The sequence below is a fragment of the Eriocheir sinensis genome, unplaced genomic scaffold (assembly GCF_024679095.1).
Source record: "Eriocheir sinensis breed Jianghai 21 unplaced genomic scaffold, ASM2467909v1 Scaffold926, whole genome shotgun sequence".
Classification (NCBI taxonomy): Eukaryota; Metazoa; Arthropoda; class Malacostraca; order Decapoda; family Varunidae; genus Eriocheir; species Eriocheir sinensis.
This window is the reverse complement of record NW_026112304.1, coordinates 21,811-34,391: the sequence shown is the minus strand read 5'-3', so window position 1 is coordinate 34,391 and position 12,581 is coordinate 21,811. Positions and strand designations below refer to the sequence as shown.

At 42.8% G+C, this 12,581-nt stretch overlaps 1 protein-coding gene across 1 annotated transcript; it reads left to right on the top strand.

The window, feature by feature from the left end:
- The first annotated feature begins 248 nt into the window (after window positions 1-248).
- On the top strand, window positions 249-5,748 carry LOC126994930 (uncharacterized). The gene is made up of 6 exons (XM_050854198.1): window positions 249-263; window positions 2,511-2,686; window positions 2,729-2,770; window positions 2,813-3,148; window positions 3,525-3,692; window positions 3,777-5,748. The coding sequence occupies exons 1-6, from the start codon at window positions 249-251 to the stop codon at window positions 3,973-3,975; spliced, it is 936 nt and encodes a 311-aa protein (XP_050710155.1). The 3' UTR covers window positions 3,976-5,748.
- Window positions 5,749-12,581: the final 6,833 nt, after the last annotated feature.

Sequence of the window (12,581 nt, the reverse complement as noted above, 5' to 3'; positions counted from 1 at the left end):
AGGTGTCAAGAGTACGCTCAGCACACACACGACAAGCAGAAACTACAGGAAGACCACTGAAACAGATCGGCTGAGGGAACATAATCGCTGCGCAGACGCCATGATGCGTAGGCAGGAACTGTAGGCTATTTTTAGCATGGAGTCGTCTAAGGGGCAAAACAGGTGCCAGTTAGTCACTTAGCATTAACATATACATAGTTACGCACCATGCAATTTCCAGAGAGCTTCTTGCTCTCGGCGCTAACGTCATGCCTGCCGCCCACGTCAGAAAAAAATATATGACGCCAGCGGCAGTGGCGTCGTTAAGGGGTTAACTTCGCTGATTTTTTGCTCAATTTATTTGTAAATTATGTCATATATGTATAAATTTCTCTCTCTCTCTCTCTCTCTCTCTCTCTCTCTCTATCTATCTCTCTCTCTCTCTCTCTCTCTGAAATGTTTGCAAGGCTAGATTTTAAGAAATCCACCTTACCACACATTGGTATCATCCCTATGTGTACCTTTCTTTCTCTTTAAAGGAACCACATACCTCAAATCTAAATTACTGGTGAATCTTTGCTACAAATTTTATGGGCTTTACTTAGGGAAATAAAAAGACCAAGCCATAAGTTTTATTCAGATCTAGCCAATAGTATTTGAGAAAAAAAAAAAAAGTTTTATATAATTGCATCTCCTTGGATTTTTGGCAAGTGTCTTATATTCTGACCATATATGCTGCTGACAGTGGTGAATGGTGCTGAAAGCAGTGCGCCATCCACCTCCACCAAATTCATTTTAACCCCTCTATCTTCCTATAATCTGATGAGAGCCCTCACTCAGTCCAAAGCCACCTCAAGGCCAGTGTCTATCAGCCTGTCCCAGAGGGTAGATGTATGCTCATCAATCACCCCATATAGAGCTCCTTTTGACCACCCCCCTCACCATTCCACCCCCTTCACATACACTACTATGGGGCCAAGAAAGCTTCTCAAAGAACCCCAGATTGAAGCCATATGTGCACTAGTTAGAGATAATAAATCTAACAAGGAAACAGCTGCAACTATGTAAAATTCTTTGGCTATTTCAACTCTAAAGTGGAACACATCTTGACTCACTCTCTCTTCACTGAAATTTTCTTCTTAGATTTCAATGTTCACCACCAGCTTTGGCTTTCATCCTCTTTCACTGACCAGCCTGGTGAACAAGCCTAGAGCTTTGCTCTCCTCAACGATCTATAGCAGTTGGTTCAGCACCCAACATGTATTCCCGATCACCTTGAAGACACAACCAACATTCTAGACCTCTTCATGACCTCCAATCCTTCAGTTTATTCTATTAAACTGTTCTCCATTCCACTCCTCCAATCATAACCTATCTCCGCATTCTGTCCCATCTCTCCTGAACAGCCTCTGGACCCACCGAAGAGGGAGTGCTTTTGTCATTTCACTTCAGCTCAATGGGACGACCTACGGTTGTACTTTTCCGATTTCCCGTGGAATAGTTACTGCTTCCATGACAGAGAATCCTGTGTGTGCCCCGCATATTACTGAAGTTATTACAGTAGAACCTCATTTACCGGCATTCAAAACAACGGCACCCTCAAAATGATGGCAAAAATATGGGGCCCAAATTTACCTTTTTTTTCCCTGTAGCACCTGTGGGATAAGTGTTACACATATCAACTGGCTGCACCGAGTCTGCTCAACTTGCTGACAGCTCAGTAGTCAGTAAATATACTGATCCACTGCATGAGAACTGGTTTTCCTACTTTGCAAGAATATGGTGGACAGATAGCATCACAGAGTGCAAATTCACAAAGTAGAAACCATCAAAAAACATGTATTGAAGGCAGAGGTGGGCAAGTGCGGCACTTAGTGCGGTAGTACCGCATCACAAAAAAGGTACCACACCACCGCAAACTTTCTGAAAATACCACACTACCGCGGACCGTACTAAAAAATCCTGCGGTATTTTTTGCGGTATACTTAGAAAACTATCGAACACATTTGCAGCGCAGCATGCTCACAGAAAAGTTTTTTTTTTACAGTGAATCGGACTCAATCAGTCAATCGGTATCAGTGATTTAATCAGCGCGGGGTGAGGAGGGACGGTGGCCGACGCAGGTGAAGAACAAATTTGAATAAAATGAGAACATGTGTTTTGTTGTTTCCGTGACCTACTAATGTATTAATAATGTTTTTTTTAAGGTTAGAGTAACAAAATCCCCAAAATAGGCAGACTTTCCCAGTGTCCAGGAATGTAACCCCCCTATTACCATTGTTTCCTATGGGGAAATTATGTTTAAATAACACAATTTTTAATAACGCGACATCTCCAGGAACGTAACCCTCGCGTTAATCGAGAGGTGACTGTAAATGATGACATATGCTTTGAATTTTAAAAATGCAGCCAGAAACCCACAATGTTTAGTCATTTTTTAGCCGATGTTTGGCAATAAAGAAAATACGGGGAGGCAGTGGCTGAATGGTTAGCGTGCCGGTGTGGTGTCAAGTCTCGGCCCCTTGTTTTAGTCCGTCCACTTTGTTTACACACACACAGGGGTGGGTGAATTTCGGCATGGTATCGTGTCTATTGTCGACTGCTTGTCATACAAGTGGTGCAGGTTGTCTCATTTATCAGATGTACCAACATACAAGTGGTGCAGGTTGTCTCATTTATCAGATGTACCGACATACAAGTGGTGCAGGTTGTCTCATTTATCAGATGTACCAACATACAAGTGATGCAGGTTGTCTCATTTATCAGATGTACCGACATACAAGTGGTGCAGGTTGTCTCATTTATCAGATGTACCAACATACAAGTGATGCAGGTTGTCTCATTTATCAGATGTACCAACATACAAGTGGTGCAGGTTGTCTCATTTATCAGATGTACCAACATACAAGTGGTGCAGGTTGTCTCATTTATCAGATGTACCAACATACAAGTGGTGCAGGTTGTCTCATTTATCAGATGTACCGACATACAAGTGGTGCAGGTTGTCTCATTTATCAGATGTACCGACATACAAGTGGTGCAGGTTGTCTCATTTATCAGATGTACCAACATACAAGTGGTGCAGGTTGTCTCATTTATCAGATGTACCAACATACAAGTGGTGCAGGTTGTCTCATTTATCAGATGTACCGACATACAAGTGGTGCAGGTTGTCTCATTTATCAGATGTACCGACATACAAGTGGTGCAGGTTGTCTCATTTATCAGATGTACCAACATACAAGTGGTGCAGGTTGTCTCATTTATCAGATGTACCAACATACAAGTGGTGCAGGTTGTCTCATTTATCAGATGTACCAACATACAAGTGGTGCAGGTTGTCTCATTTATCAGATGTACCACATACAAGTGGTGCAGGTTGTCTCATTTATCAGATGTACCATACACAAGTGGTGCAGGTTGTCTCATTTATCAGATGTACCAACATACAAGTGGTGCAGGTTGTCTCATTTATCAGATGTACCAACATACAAGTGGTGCAGGTTGTCTCATTTATCAGATGTACCAACATACAAGTGGTGCAGGTTGCCTCATTTATCAGATGTACCGACATACAAGTGGTGCAGGTTGCCTCATTTATCAGATGTACCGACATACAAGTGGTGCAGGTTGTCTCATTTATCAGATGTACCAACATACAAGTGGTGCAGGTTGTCTCATTTATCAGATGTACCAACATACAAGTGGTGCAGGTTGTCTCATTTATCAGATGTACCAACATACAGGTGGTGCAGGTTGTCTCATTTATCAGATGTACCAACATACAAGGGGTGCAGGTTGTCTCATTTATCAGATGTACCGACATACAAGGGGTGCAGGTTGTCTCATTTATCAGATGTACCGACATACAAGTGGTGCAGGTTGTCTCATTTATCAGATGTACCGACATACAAGGGGTGCAGGTTTTATTTATCACATTTACCCACATTGTCCCACCCAAGTTTTTTTATAAAAGTAAATGATGACATGTTTTGATTTATAAAAATGCTTGAAATATGAAAGTTTGTTCCTGCACCCCTTGCATGCAAGTAAATGTGATAAATGAGATAACCTACACCCCTTGTATGTCAGTAAATGTGATGACTGAGATAACCTGCACCCCTTGTATGGCAAGCAGTCGACAACAGACATGGTACTGTGCCGAAATTCACCCACCCCTGTGTATGTAAACAAAGCAGATATACTAAATCAAGGGGACGAGACTTGACGCCACACTGGCACACTAACCACTCAGCCACTACCTCCCCGTGTTTTCTTTATTGCCAAACATCGGCTGAAAAGTGACTAAACATTGTGGGTTTCCATCTCGGCTATCTGGGAAGTCAGCTAAATTTGCTTAAATCTAGCCAGAAAATAGCTAATCTGGCAACACTGCTCCCGCATCGCTACCGATGTTCCCAGCTCGTCAGCCCACGATGTTGCCGGCTTGCATGTTCATAGCTCGAGACACCATTCGTCATTCAAGGCTTTTTTTGTTCGGAAAATTCGTTTGTGAACCAATTTGTTTGTGAACCAAAGTTCCACTGTATTTCCATTTCACATTATCATGATATCTAGAATATCCAACATTGCTGGATGGTTACCACCACCGCCATCACCGACGAAAAAGTTAACTTGATTTCAGCTCTCGCCGTTCGACATCACAGTCAACGGAGGATGAAATGACGCACGAGTCCCACTGTCGTCGCTCATACGGGGATCTTCGTGACATCATTAACATTGACGGCCATAGTGAGAACCTGACCCAAGGCAAGTTCTCACGGGTTGCCAATGTAATGTTTTTTTTAGGGGGGCCCATCTGCTGAGTTAATTATTGCAGAGGAGGTGTCTCAAAATATAATACATATATTTTTCATGTCGGGCTGTTTTGGGATAATGGTTTGGCATGAAGTAGTCTATGGGTGACTTGTGTTATATTCATCTTTTTGACTGATAATCATTAGGGTTCAGTGAGAGGCAGGTGGGGCTCATTTTCAAGATAAGTTTTATATTTTTCACTGAATATTAGATGCCTTTTTCAGTTTAAGGCATTATTTTCCCTGCACAGATCTCTTAAGAAATTTTTTCATTAAAAAATTAAGGATAAAAAGAGGCACTTCAGAGGTTTGCCTGAAGAAAAATGCATATTTACTCAGACCAGTATTCACCTGTCCTTGGGAATGGTGATAGTCCGAGAGCTAGCTACGGGTGATTTTACCCCAACGAGCCCAGAAGATATAATGCTCTAACTTGGTTAAGTTTATCACCGACAATTGAAAAAGGTTTGTCAGCTGCTTCAACTCGGGTGGGTGTTGCCCCCAGGGGGTGCCAAAATACCCCTTTTTGAGGTTGATTTTACTTTTCAAACTATACACTTCAAACTTTGTATATAAAACTATGTATTTATTCTTAATAATATGGCAATATAACTCACAGAATATTTAAGGGGGATGAAGGGGTCAGCTGCCCTTAAAAAGACCCTAAAAGTGTTGGATTTTACCCCAAAAGCTACACGAATCATATTCACTCAGTATAATGATAAAATGCAGTAGATATGAATCTACTAATAACTGACACTATTTCTCGGTGGTAAAAGGGGGTCAGCTGCCCTCCAAATTTAGTCTGATTTTGGCCCTTGGGGTAAAAATGTCTTATCCCAAGAGCTACACGTACCAAAATGCAGTAGCACAGAGTTAATCTGTCCAAATTGATAATGAGACTAAAACTGACAACATTATCAGGTGGTAAGATGTGGTCAGCTAACCTCCAAATTTTGCCCGGGGTCAAAATGGGCAAAATTTGGAGGTCAGCTGACCACATCTTACCACCTGATAATGTTGTTTGTCTCAGCGCGCGCCATACCAAAGGCCACAGATCATTTTCCACTTTTGTTCGGAATACATCTGGCATGTCTCGTGACGCATCAAGCAGTTCCTCTGCTCCGGGCGGAAGTAGAGCGCGGGCGAATCAAAGTGACAGTGACTCTGATGACTGCTATGGTAGTGACATTGACAGAGGAGGGAGGAGCAAGTAGGGGGAGAGAGAGAGAGAGAGAGAGAGAGAGAGAGAGAGAGAGAGAGAGAGAGAGAGAGAGAGAGAGAGAGAGAGAGAGAGAGAGAGAGAGAGAGAGTGTGTGTGTGTGTGTGTGTGTGTGTGTGTGTGTGTGTGTGTGTGTGTGTGTGTGGTGCTTCAACGCAACACGTCACGGCCACGAGAAAATGCGCAATATTTTCGGCTGTCATAACTATTTTATTATTAGGAGAGAAGTTTTATTACACCACCACATATACTAGATGAATATACAATTATTGCAAAGAAGAAAGACACCATTTCCACCTCTTTTAAATGTCTAAATTTTCCCCATGCACACCATCCAGAGAAATATATTGCCACCCATACTCCAAGGGTTAAATTGGACGTGGACAGAATCCAGATTTTGTTGTTGCTTGTATACCTACTGGAAAATGACAATTGAAAGAATATAGAAGCGACATAAGGCAACGTGGGTGAGAATATGGATGCAGAGAAGAGGTCATGTTGGTATGCTAGATACCCTCATGAAGAAATAAGAGGCTGAGGATCCAGCAGGCAAGCACATGGACAGGGATATATTGAACAGTCACATTACATAATTTTACGGGTTTAATCACTTAACCCTTTCAATACGGTGATGCAGACGTTGGCGTCACAGTATTGAAAGGGTTAAGAGGAAATGGAAGAGGATTAATCATCTTCTAAACCTCTTAATCCTCTTCCATTTGATCCTAAGAGGTTTAGAAGAGGATTAAGAGGAAATGGAAAAGGATAAAGAGGTTTAGAAGAGGACTAACCCTTTCCATACGGTGACGCCAACGTCGGTGTCAACGTACTGAAAGGGTTAATCTGTCTAATCACAGGTCACACCTTGCTGATCTCTAGGTCACACAAAGGTGTTGACGTAGCTTTCCAGTGGTCCACAGCTGGCCTACTGCCACCTGCCTGTGGTTTACCCCCAGTTGCTGCCGGATGTCTGCCAGCAATCGCAGGTGTACCACCGATCAATCAGTTTTTTTCTGAGACTGCCAGTCAACCGGGAGCATCCCTGATATTTTTTAACATTTTTAATTTGACTGGTGGTGGTCAATGGCATCTACGGTCATCAAAATAAACCAGTGATGCATGGCAGCTTGCCGCCAACCATCCCTGATCTTACCACCGATCAGGCCAATTTTCTGCCACTGGCAGAAAATTGGGGATGATCAGGACCGTGACCATGAATGTGTGCGAGGGGCTTAATGGAAACAGTGCATCCTTTTCAGATGATGGGATTGACACACATGCCCCTCCTGCCAGAGAGGAGGTATTTTCCGTAGCAAAAGGAGGCTCTCATTTAGCGATGGAGTTACTGATTGTATTACTCAGAGGAGAAGAAAGAGAAATGAGCGAAGTGGAGAGGCAGGTGCAGGGAAGGACAATTTTATAAACCCTATCTTAGGCTCTTCTACCACTACCACCACTACCTCCACCATGTCAGCTGCTTTAAGTTAAGGTGAAAATAGAATTGAACAAGTGAAAGCAGGGGGAAGGAAATCCCTATCACTCCATCAACTCCAAGCCCCCCCAACTGCATACTCACCAAGCACCTCCACCACCACGCACTCACCAAGCACTATGTCACCCTGAAGAAATCTAATCCAGGGGGTTGTGAGATCACTTGAGGCAATGCCTCATATTTTGCCAGGCCCTAGCTGTGGAAATTATTCCACTTTGTATATATTGCATATTACCTTTTATTATCATTAATTTAGTGATATTCATTTAGAATTAGAAAAAAGTGGTAGTAATTCAATACCACAGAATAATTAGAAGTGTAATGAAGAGTGTTTTGAATATTATCAGTGGTTCAACTGATGGCGTGGCACCTGCTGACGTAGCTCACTAGCATGCTCTCTCTCTCTGATGCCACACTTCATAGTGAGAACATCTTCATACCCTCACCTTCAGTTTAGTTATTCTCATAATGACTCAGGAGCTTAGCAGGTAACTAACTCACTTACTTTGATTCAAGTGGTATCTCCTAGTCATCAAACTGTAAATTTTACATCTTCAAGCTGCCCTCTGCTGAGAGGAGCCTCCACATGAGATACACTTCCCATGCCACCACCACGGCATTTAGTGATGAAGCGGAGATCAACAAAAGTACTGCACCTCTGTTCAGACAAGGTGCCAATGACCCAATTCTTGTTTGGGGATGGCGTCTCACAGTCCGCTAAGCACATTGAAGAGTCAGAGAAACTGAAACACAAAATCACAGCCAAGAAACCACCTGCTACGTGGAGATACGCTGGAGGAAGGACGAGAGGTTTTTGGGAAGGACCTCGCACAGGGGTTCTCCTCCAGATTCCAGCCTTGTGGACTGCACAAGTCGGCCTCCAGGGTAGTCAACGACCAACCTCTGCACGTCATGACACTGACTCAAAAACGCCAGGGGCACACTACAGGCCCAGGCAATAGCAGAGGCCAGTAACAGCTTCAAAGCGGGTAGACTGCATTACTTTGCACATGAGTGGCGTAGCATTACTACTGACCCAATTATTTTGGATATTGTACAACATTGCCACCTTGATATCAAAGTTGAGGACATTGACCATTTATTCTGAAGTGAATTAGAATATCAATTTAATAAGGTAGGAAAACAAATTATTTGTGAGATTACCAAACTCTTAAGGCTCAGGGTGATTAAGGTTATGCAGAGGAAGGCGGATCAAATTATTTCTCCCATTTTTTAAGGAGAAGAAGAACGGTGAATTTAGGTTGGTGCTCAATTTGAAAGAATTAAACATCCATATCCCATACATACACTTTAAAATGGAGAATTTTGAGCAAGCCATTAACCTTATCAATGCAGGAGACTATTTGGCTTCAGTAGATCTGAGACGTGCATATTGCTCGCTAAAGATTGCAGAGGAACAACAGAGATTCTTTTGTTTTAAATGGCAAGGTACAGTTTACCAGCTCACTTGTCTTCCAAATGGTATTTCAGAGGGTCCAAGACTTTTCACAAAACTGATGAACCCTGTTTTTGCAACTCTGAGAAGGGTTACAGTATTACCAGCTTTATAGATGATACATGCAGGGATGCTTGGCTTGCATACAAGATACAATCAATTTGTTGAGGAAACTGGGTTTCTGCATTAATGAAGACAAGTCAGTCCTGGCCCCAACACAACGCCTTGAGTACTTGGGCAATATCATTGATACCAACAGTATGAGAATTTCCTTGCCGGAACGCAGGGTAGAGAAGATAACTCAAAGCTGTAAGGAACTCCTGGGCAAGCAGAGAGTCAAAATCAGGGAAGTGGCTAGGGTCACTGGCCTCCTGGTGGCTGCCACCCCAGCAGTGGAGTTGGGAAAACTGCACTACAGGAAGTTGGAAACTGCGAAGATTGCAGCTTTGCAGAAGGAGAAAGGAAACTTTAGCAGGAGGATGACTATCACTAATGAGATGAAAGCTGATCTAACTTGGTGTTTAAATAATATTTCAACACAGGACAGGCAACTATGCAGAGCAGGCACAGATATTGACCTGTACACGGATGCATCTGGTACAGGCTGGGGCGGTCACTTAAATCAGCAGACCACTAGTGGTTTTTGGTCAACAGAGGAGAAACAATTACACATCAATGCTCTTGAGCTCAAAGCAATCCTCCTAACAATACTGACTTTCAGACTTGAGCTCTGTGGGAAGCACATCAAAGTTTTCTGCGACAATACTACGGCCATGACATATATAAATGAAATGGGAGGTACAAAGTCACTAATTTGTAATGATATCTACTTCAATTTGGGAATGGTGTGTAGCTAATAATGCATGGGTCACGTGTTCACACATACCAGGAAAAGACAACGTTATGGCGGACATTGCATCTCGTAGAGTCAACGACAGGCACGAATGGAAGCTGAATGAACTCATTTTCCAAGACCTATGTCAGATTTTGGCACCTTCCACTGATCTGTTTGCATCTAGACTTAAAGACTTAACAACCAAGTGGCCTATTTCTGTTCATGGAAGCCAGACCCAGAGGCAGCTTACTGATGCTTTTTCAATTAAATGGATGATATTTGACCTCTGTTACATTTTTTCCCCATTCTCTTTAATCACTAGGTGCCTGCAAAAGACGCGTGCAGAAAGGGCCAAGGGGTGGATGGTTGTACCCTGTGGCTGTCGCAGCCATGGATGGGCATGATACTCAGGATGTTGGTCGATCACTCCGATAATTATGAGAAGGAAGGACGTACTGACGCACCCTTCCTCAGCGGAGATGCACCCAATAATGAAGCACACGCGACTTATGGCATGCCTACTGTCCGGGAGACACTGGAGAACGGAGCATATCTGCAGAGGGTGCAGACATCATCCTGGCCTCCTGGAAACCCGGGACAGTGAAACAATACAGGCCACACATCAGAAGATGGATGCAATTTTGTGATAGGTGGGACATCAATCCCTTGATCCCACTGTATCCAACATCAACTTTTGACGGAAACCTTCCACGGGAGAGTGGGGTATGAATGCCTCAACACAGCCAGGGGTGCTCTCTTCCCTAGGCATTGTGGTGAATGGCTGTAGAGCGGGAATCACCTGCTGGTTAACAGATTCAGAGGAGAGGGTGTTCAACCTAAGACCAACTAAACCCAGGTACAGGGAAACCTGGGATGTTACACCAGTACTACAGGAACTTAGATCTAAGTACATATTACAAACTTGTCCCTCAAAGAACTAACCCTGAAGCTTGTGATGTTGAAGGCACGTACACCAGTGGCGAGAGTCCAAACAATACACTGGTTGGATCTCACAGGCATTAGCAAATGGGATGATTACATTTCTGTTCAGTTGTGGTAAAAATTAAACAATGCAGACATAACTATAACATTGAAAGAGTGAAGTTTCAGGCTTATTCTAGAGATGCCAGCTTGTGTATGTAAAACTTTGCTAACATACATCAACCAGACAGAGGAACTCAGACAGATCACCAAACACAAGTTGGATAAACTACTCATCAGCTATATCAAACCACACAAAAATGTCTCAAGATACACCATCACACGTTGGATCAAGAACATGCTTCACATGTCAGGGGTAGACACTGCCAAATTACAGCTGGCAGTGTTCGCCAGTCAAGGCGTCGAAAGCCAAGGCTATAGCTGTCCCAGCAACATGTATTATGGTGAAAGCGGAGTGGTCAAGACAAACCACTTTTGCAAAATATTATGACAAGCATATTATTGCGAATCAGACCCATTCCAGGAAGCCATATTAGAATGAGTTGGGTATCTTACTACAACATATGGGTGGACTTTACGGTTATTATAGGGCTCAGGCAACTGATTAAATGTTATTTTGTATTTTGTGAACATTTACATTACCATGTCTGGGTATCAAAGTGTGGTGCGCAGCCAAGGCATATGGTTTATTATTAGTTATACACTAAGTTTACACAGCAGTAGATCAGCATTTCACAATGGATGAGCAGTTGTTCAGATTAGCTGGGTGCTCATAACATGTTCTTGTCAAATGAATTATACAGCTCTCAAAGGAAATTTTTGTCATACTTATGTGCGTGTATGTATATGAACATATCAGTAGATCATCGGTGTCCAATAATATTTACTGACCCAAATTCATAACTAATATCAGATACGACACCCACATGGCTTCAAAGCCTCATGTGGGCTCCTCTCTCAGAGGCGCTTGATGATGTAAAATTGAACAAGTAGAGACTTACCTTGTGTCAGTTGAAGTATGCTTGTAATTTTCTGAAGCAAGCCGCCTCTACTAGAAACCTACATGCCCTCCACTCCCTCCCATGCTTGCATGATTAGGACTCATTCACCATCCTATACGGTTATGCTTATCTTACGGCATGTGGGTGGTCGATATTTCAAGTCTGGTGGTGGCGCGGAGAAGTGTATCTCATGTGAAGGCTCCTCTAGCAGAGGCGGCTTGTTCAGAAAATTACAAGCATACTTCAACTGACACAAGGTAAGTCTCGTCTACTTGTTCAATTTTCCCACATAGTATATATAAGGTGGGGTTATAAGGAAGGTTGCACCCAGCATCAGCATTTAGCATTTAAATTTCCAAACAAAGCATAATGTCGGAAATTTGTATGCAAAATTTACCTCCTGTTATATTATGTACCATTAGGGAGAAATTTATTCAATTTGGAGAAATTGCACTTTGTGAAATTAGCTAAATAAGACTATGATACTTCACATTTGGGACAGTAAATCAAACAACCGAGGTAATTTAATACCACATATCACCGTGTGCAGGAGGGAAGGGCGTCCACGGCGTTGGGTCTCGTGAGAAAAAGCCTCTCCGAATGAGACTCCAGGTAACATGTGACGAAAGAAATGGCTCTCCTAATCAGACTCTGGGGCAGTATACACAAAAGTTCTTAGCATCTCTAAGTGCACTTAACGGAAAGAATCGTTAAGTTTTCTACTTAAATGGCGCTGGGCTTAGCGCTGAAGCTGGAGCACTTAGCGGAAAATTTAAGGCGGGGCCCTTAGCACCGTTAAAATGCATACGTATTGCAACATGGTGGATTACAGCGGGA

Coding starts and splice junctions, on each gene's coding strand:
- LOC126994930 (XM_050854198.1), top strand. Junction 2,687..2,728: donor CCGACATACAAGTGGTGCAG/GTTGTCTCATTT, acceptor CAAGTGATGCAG/GTTGTCTCATTTATCAGATG. Junction 3,693..3,776: donor CCAACATACAAGTGGTGCAG/GTTGTCTCATTT, acceptor CAAGGGGTGCAG/GTTGTCTCATTTATCAGATG.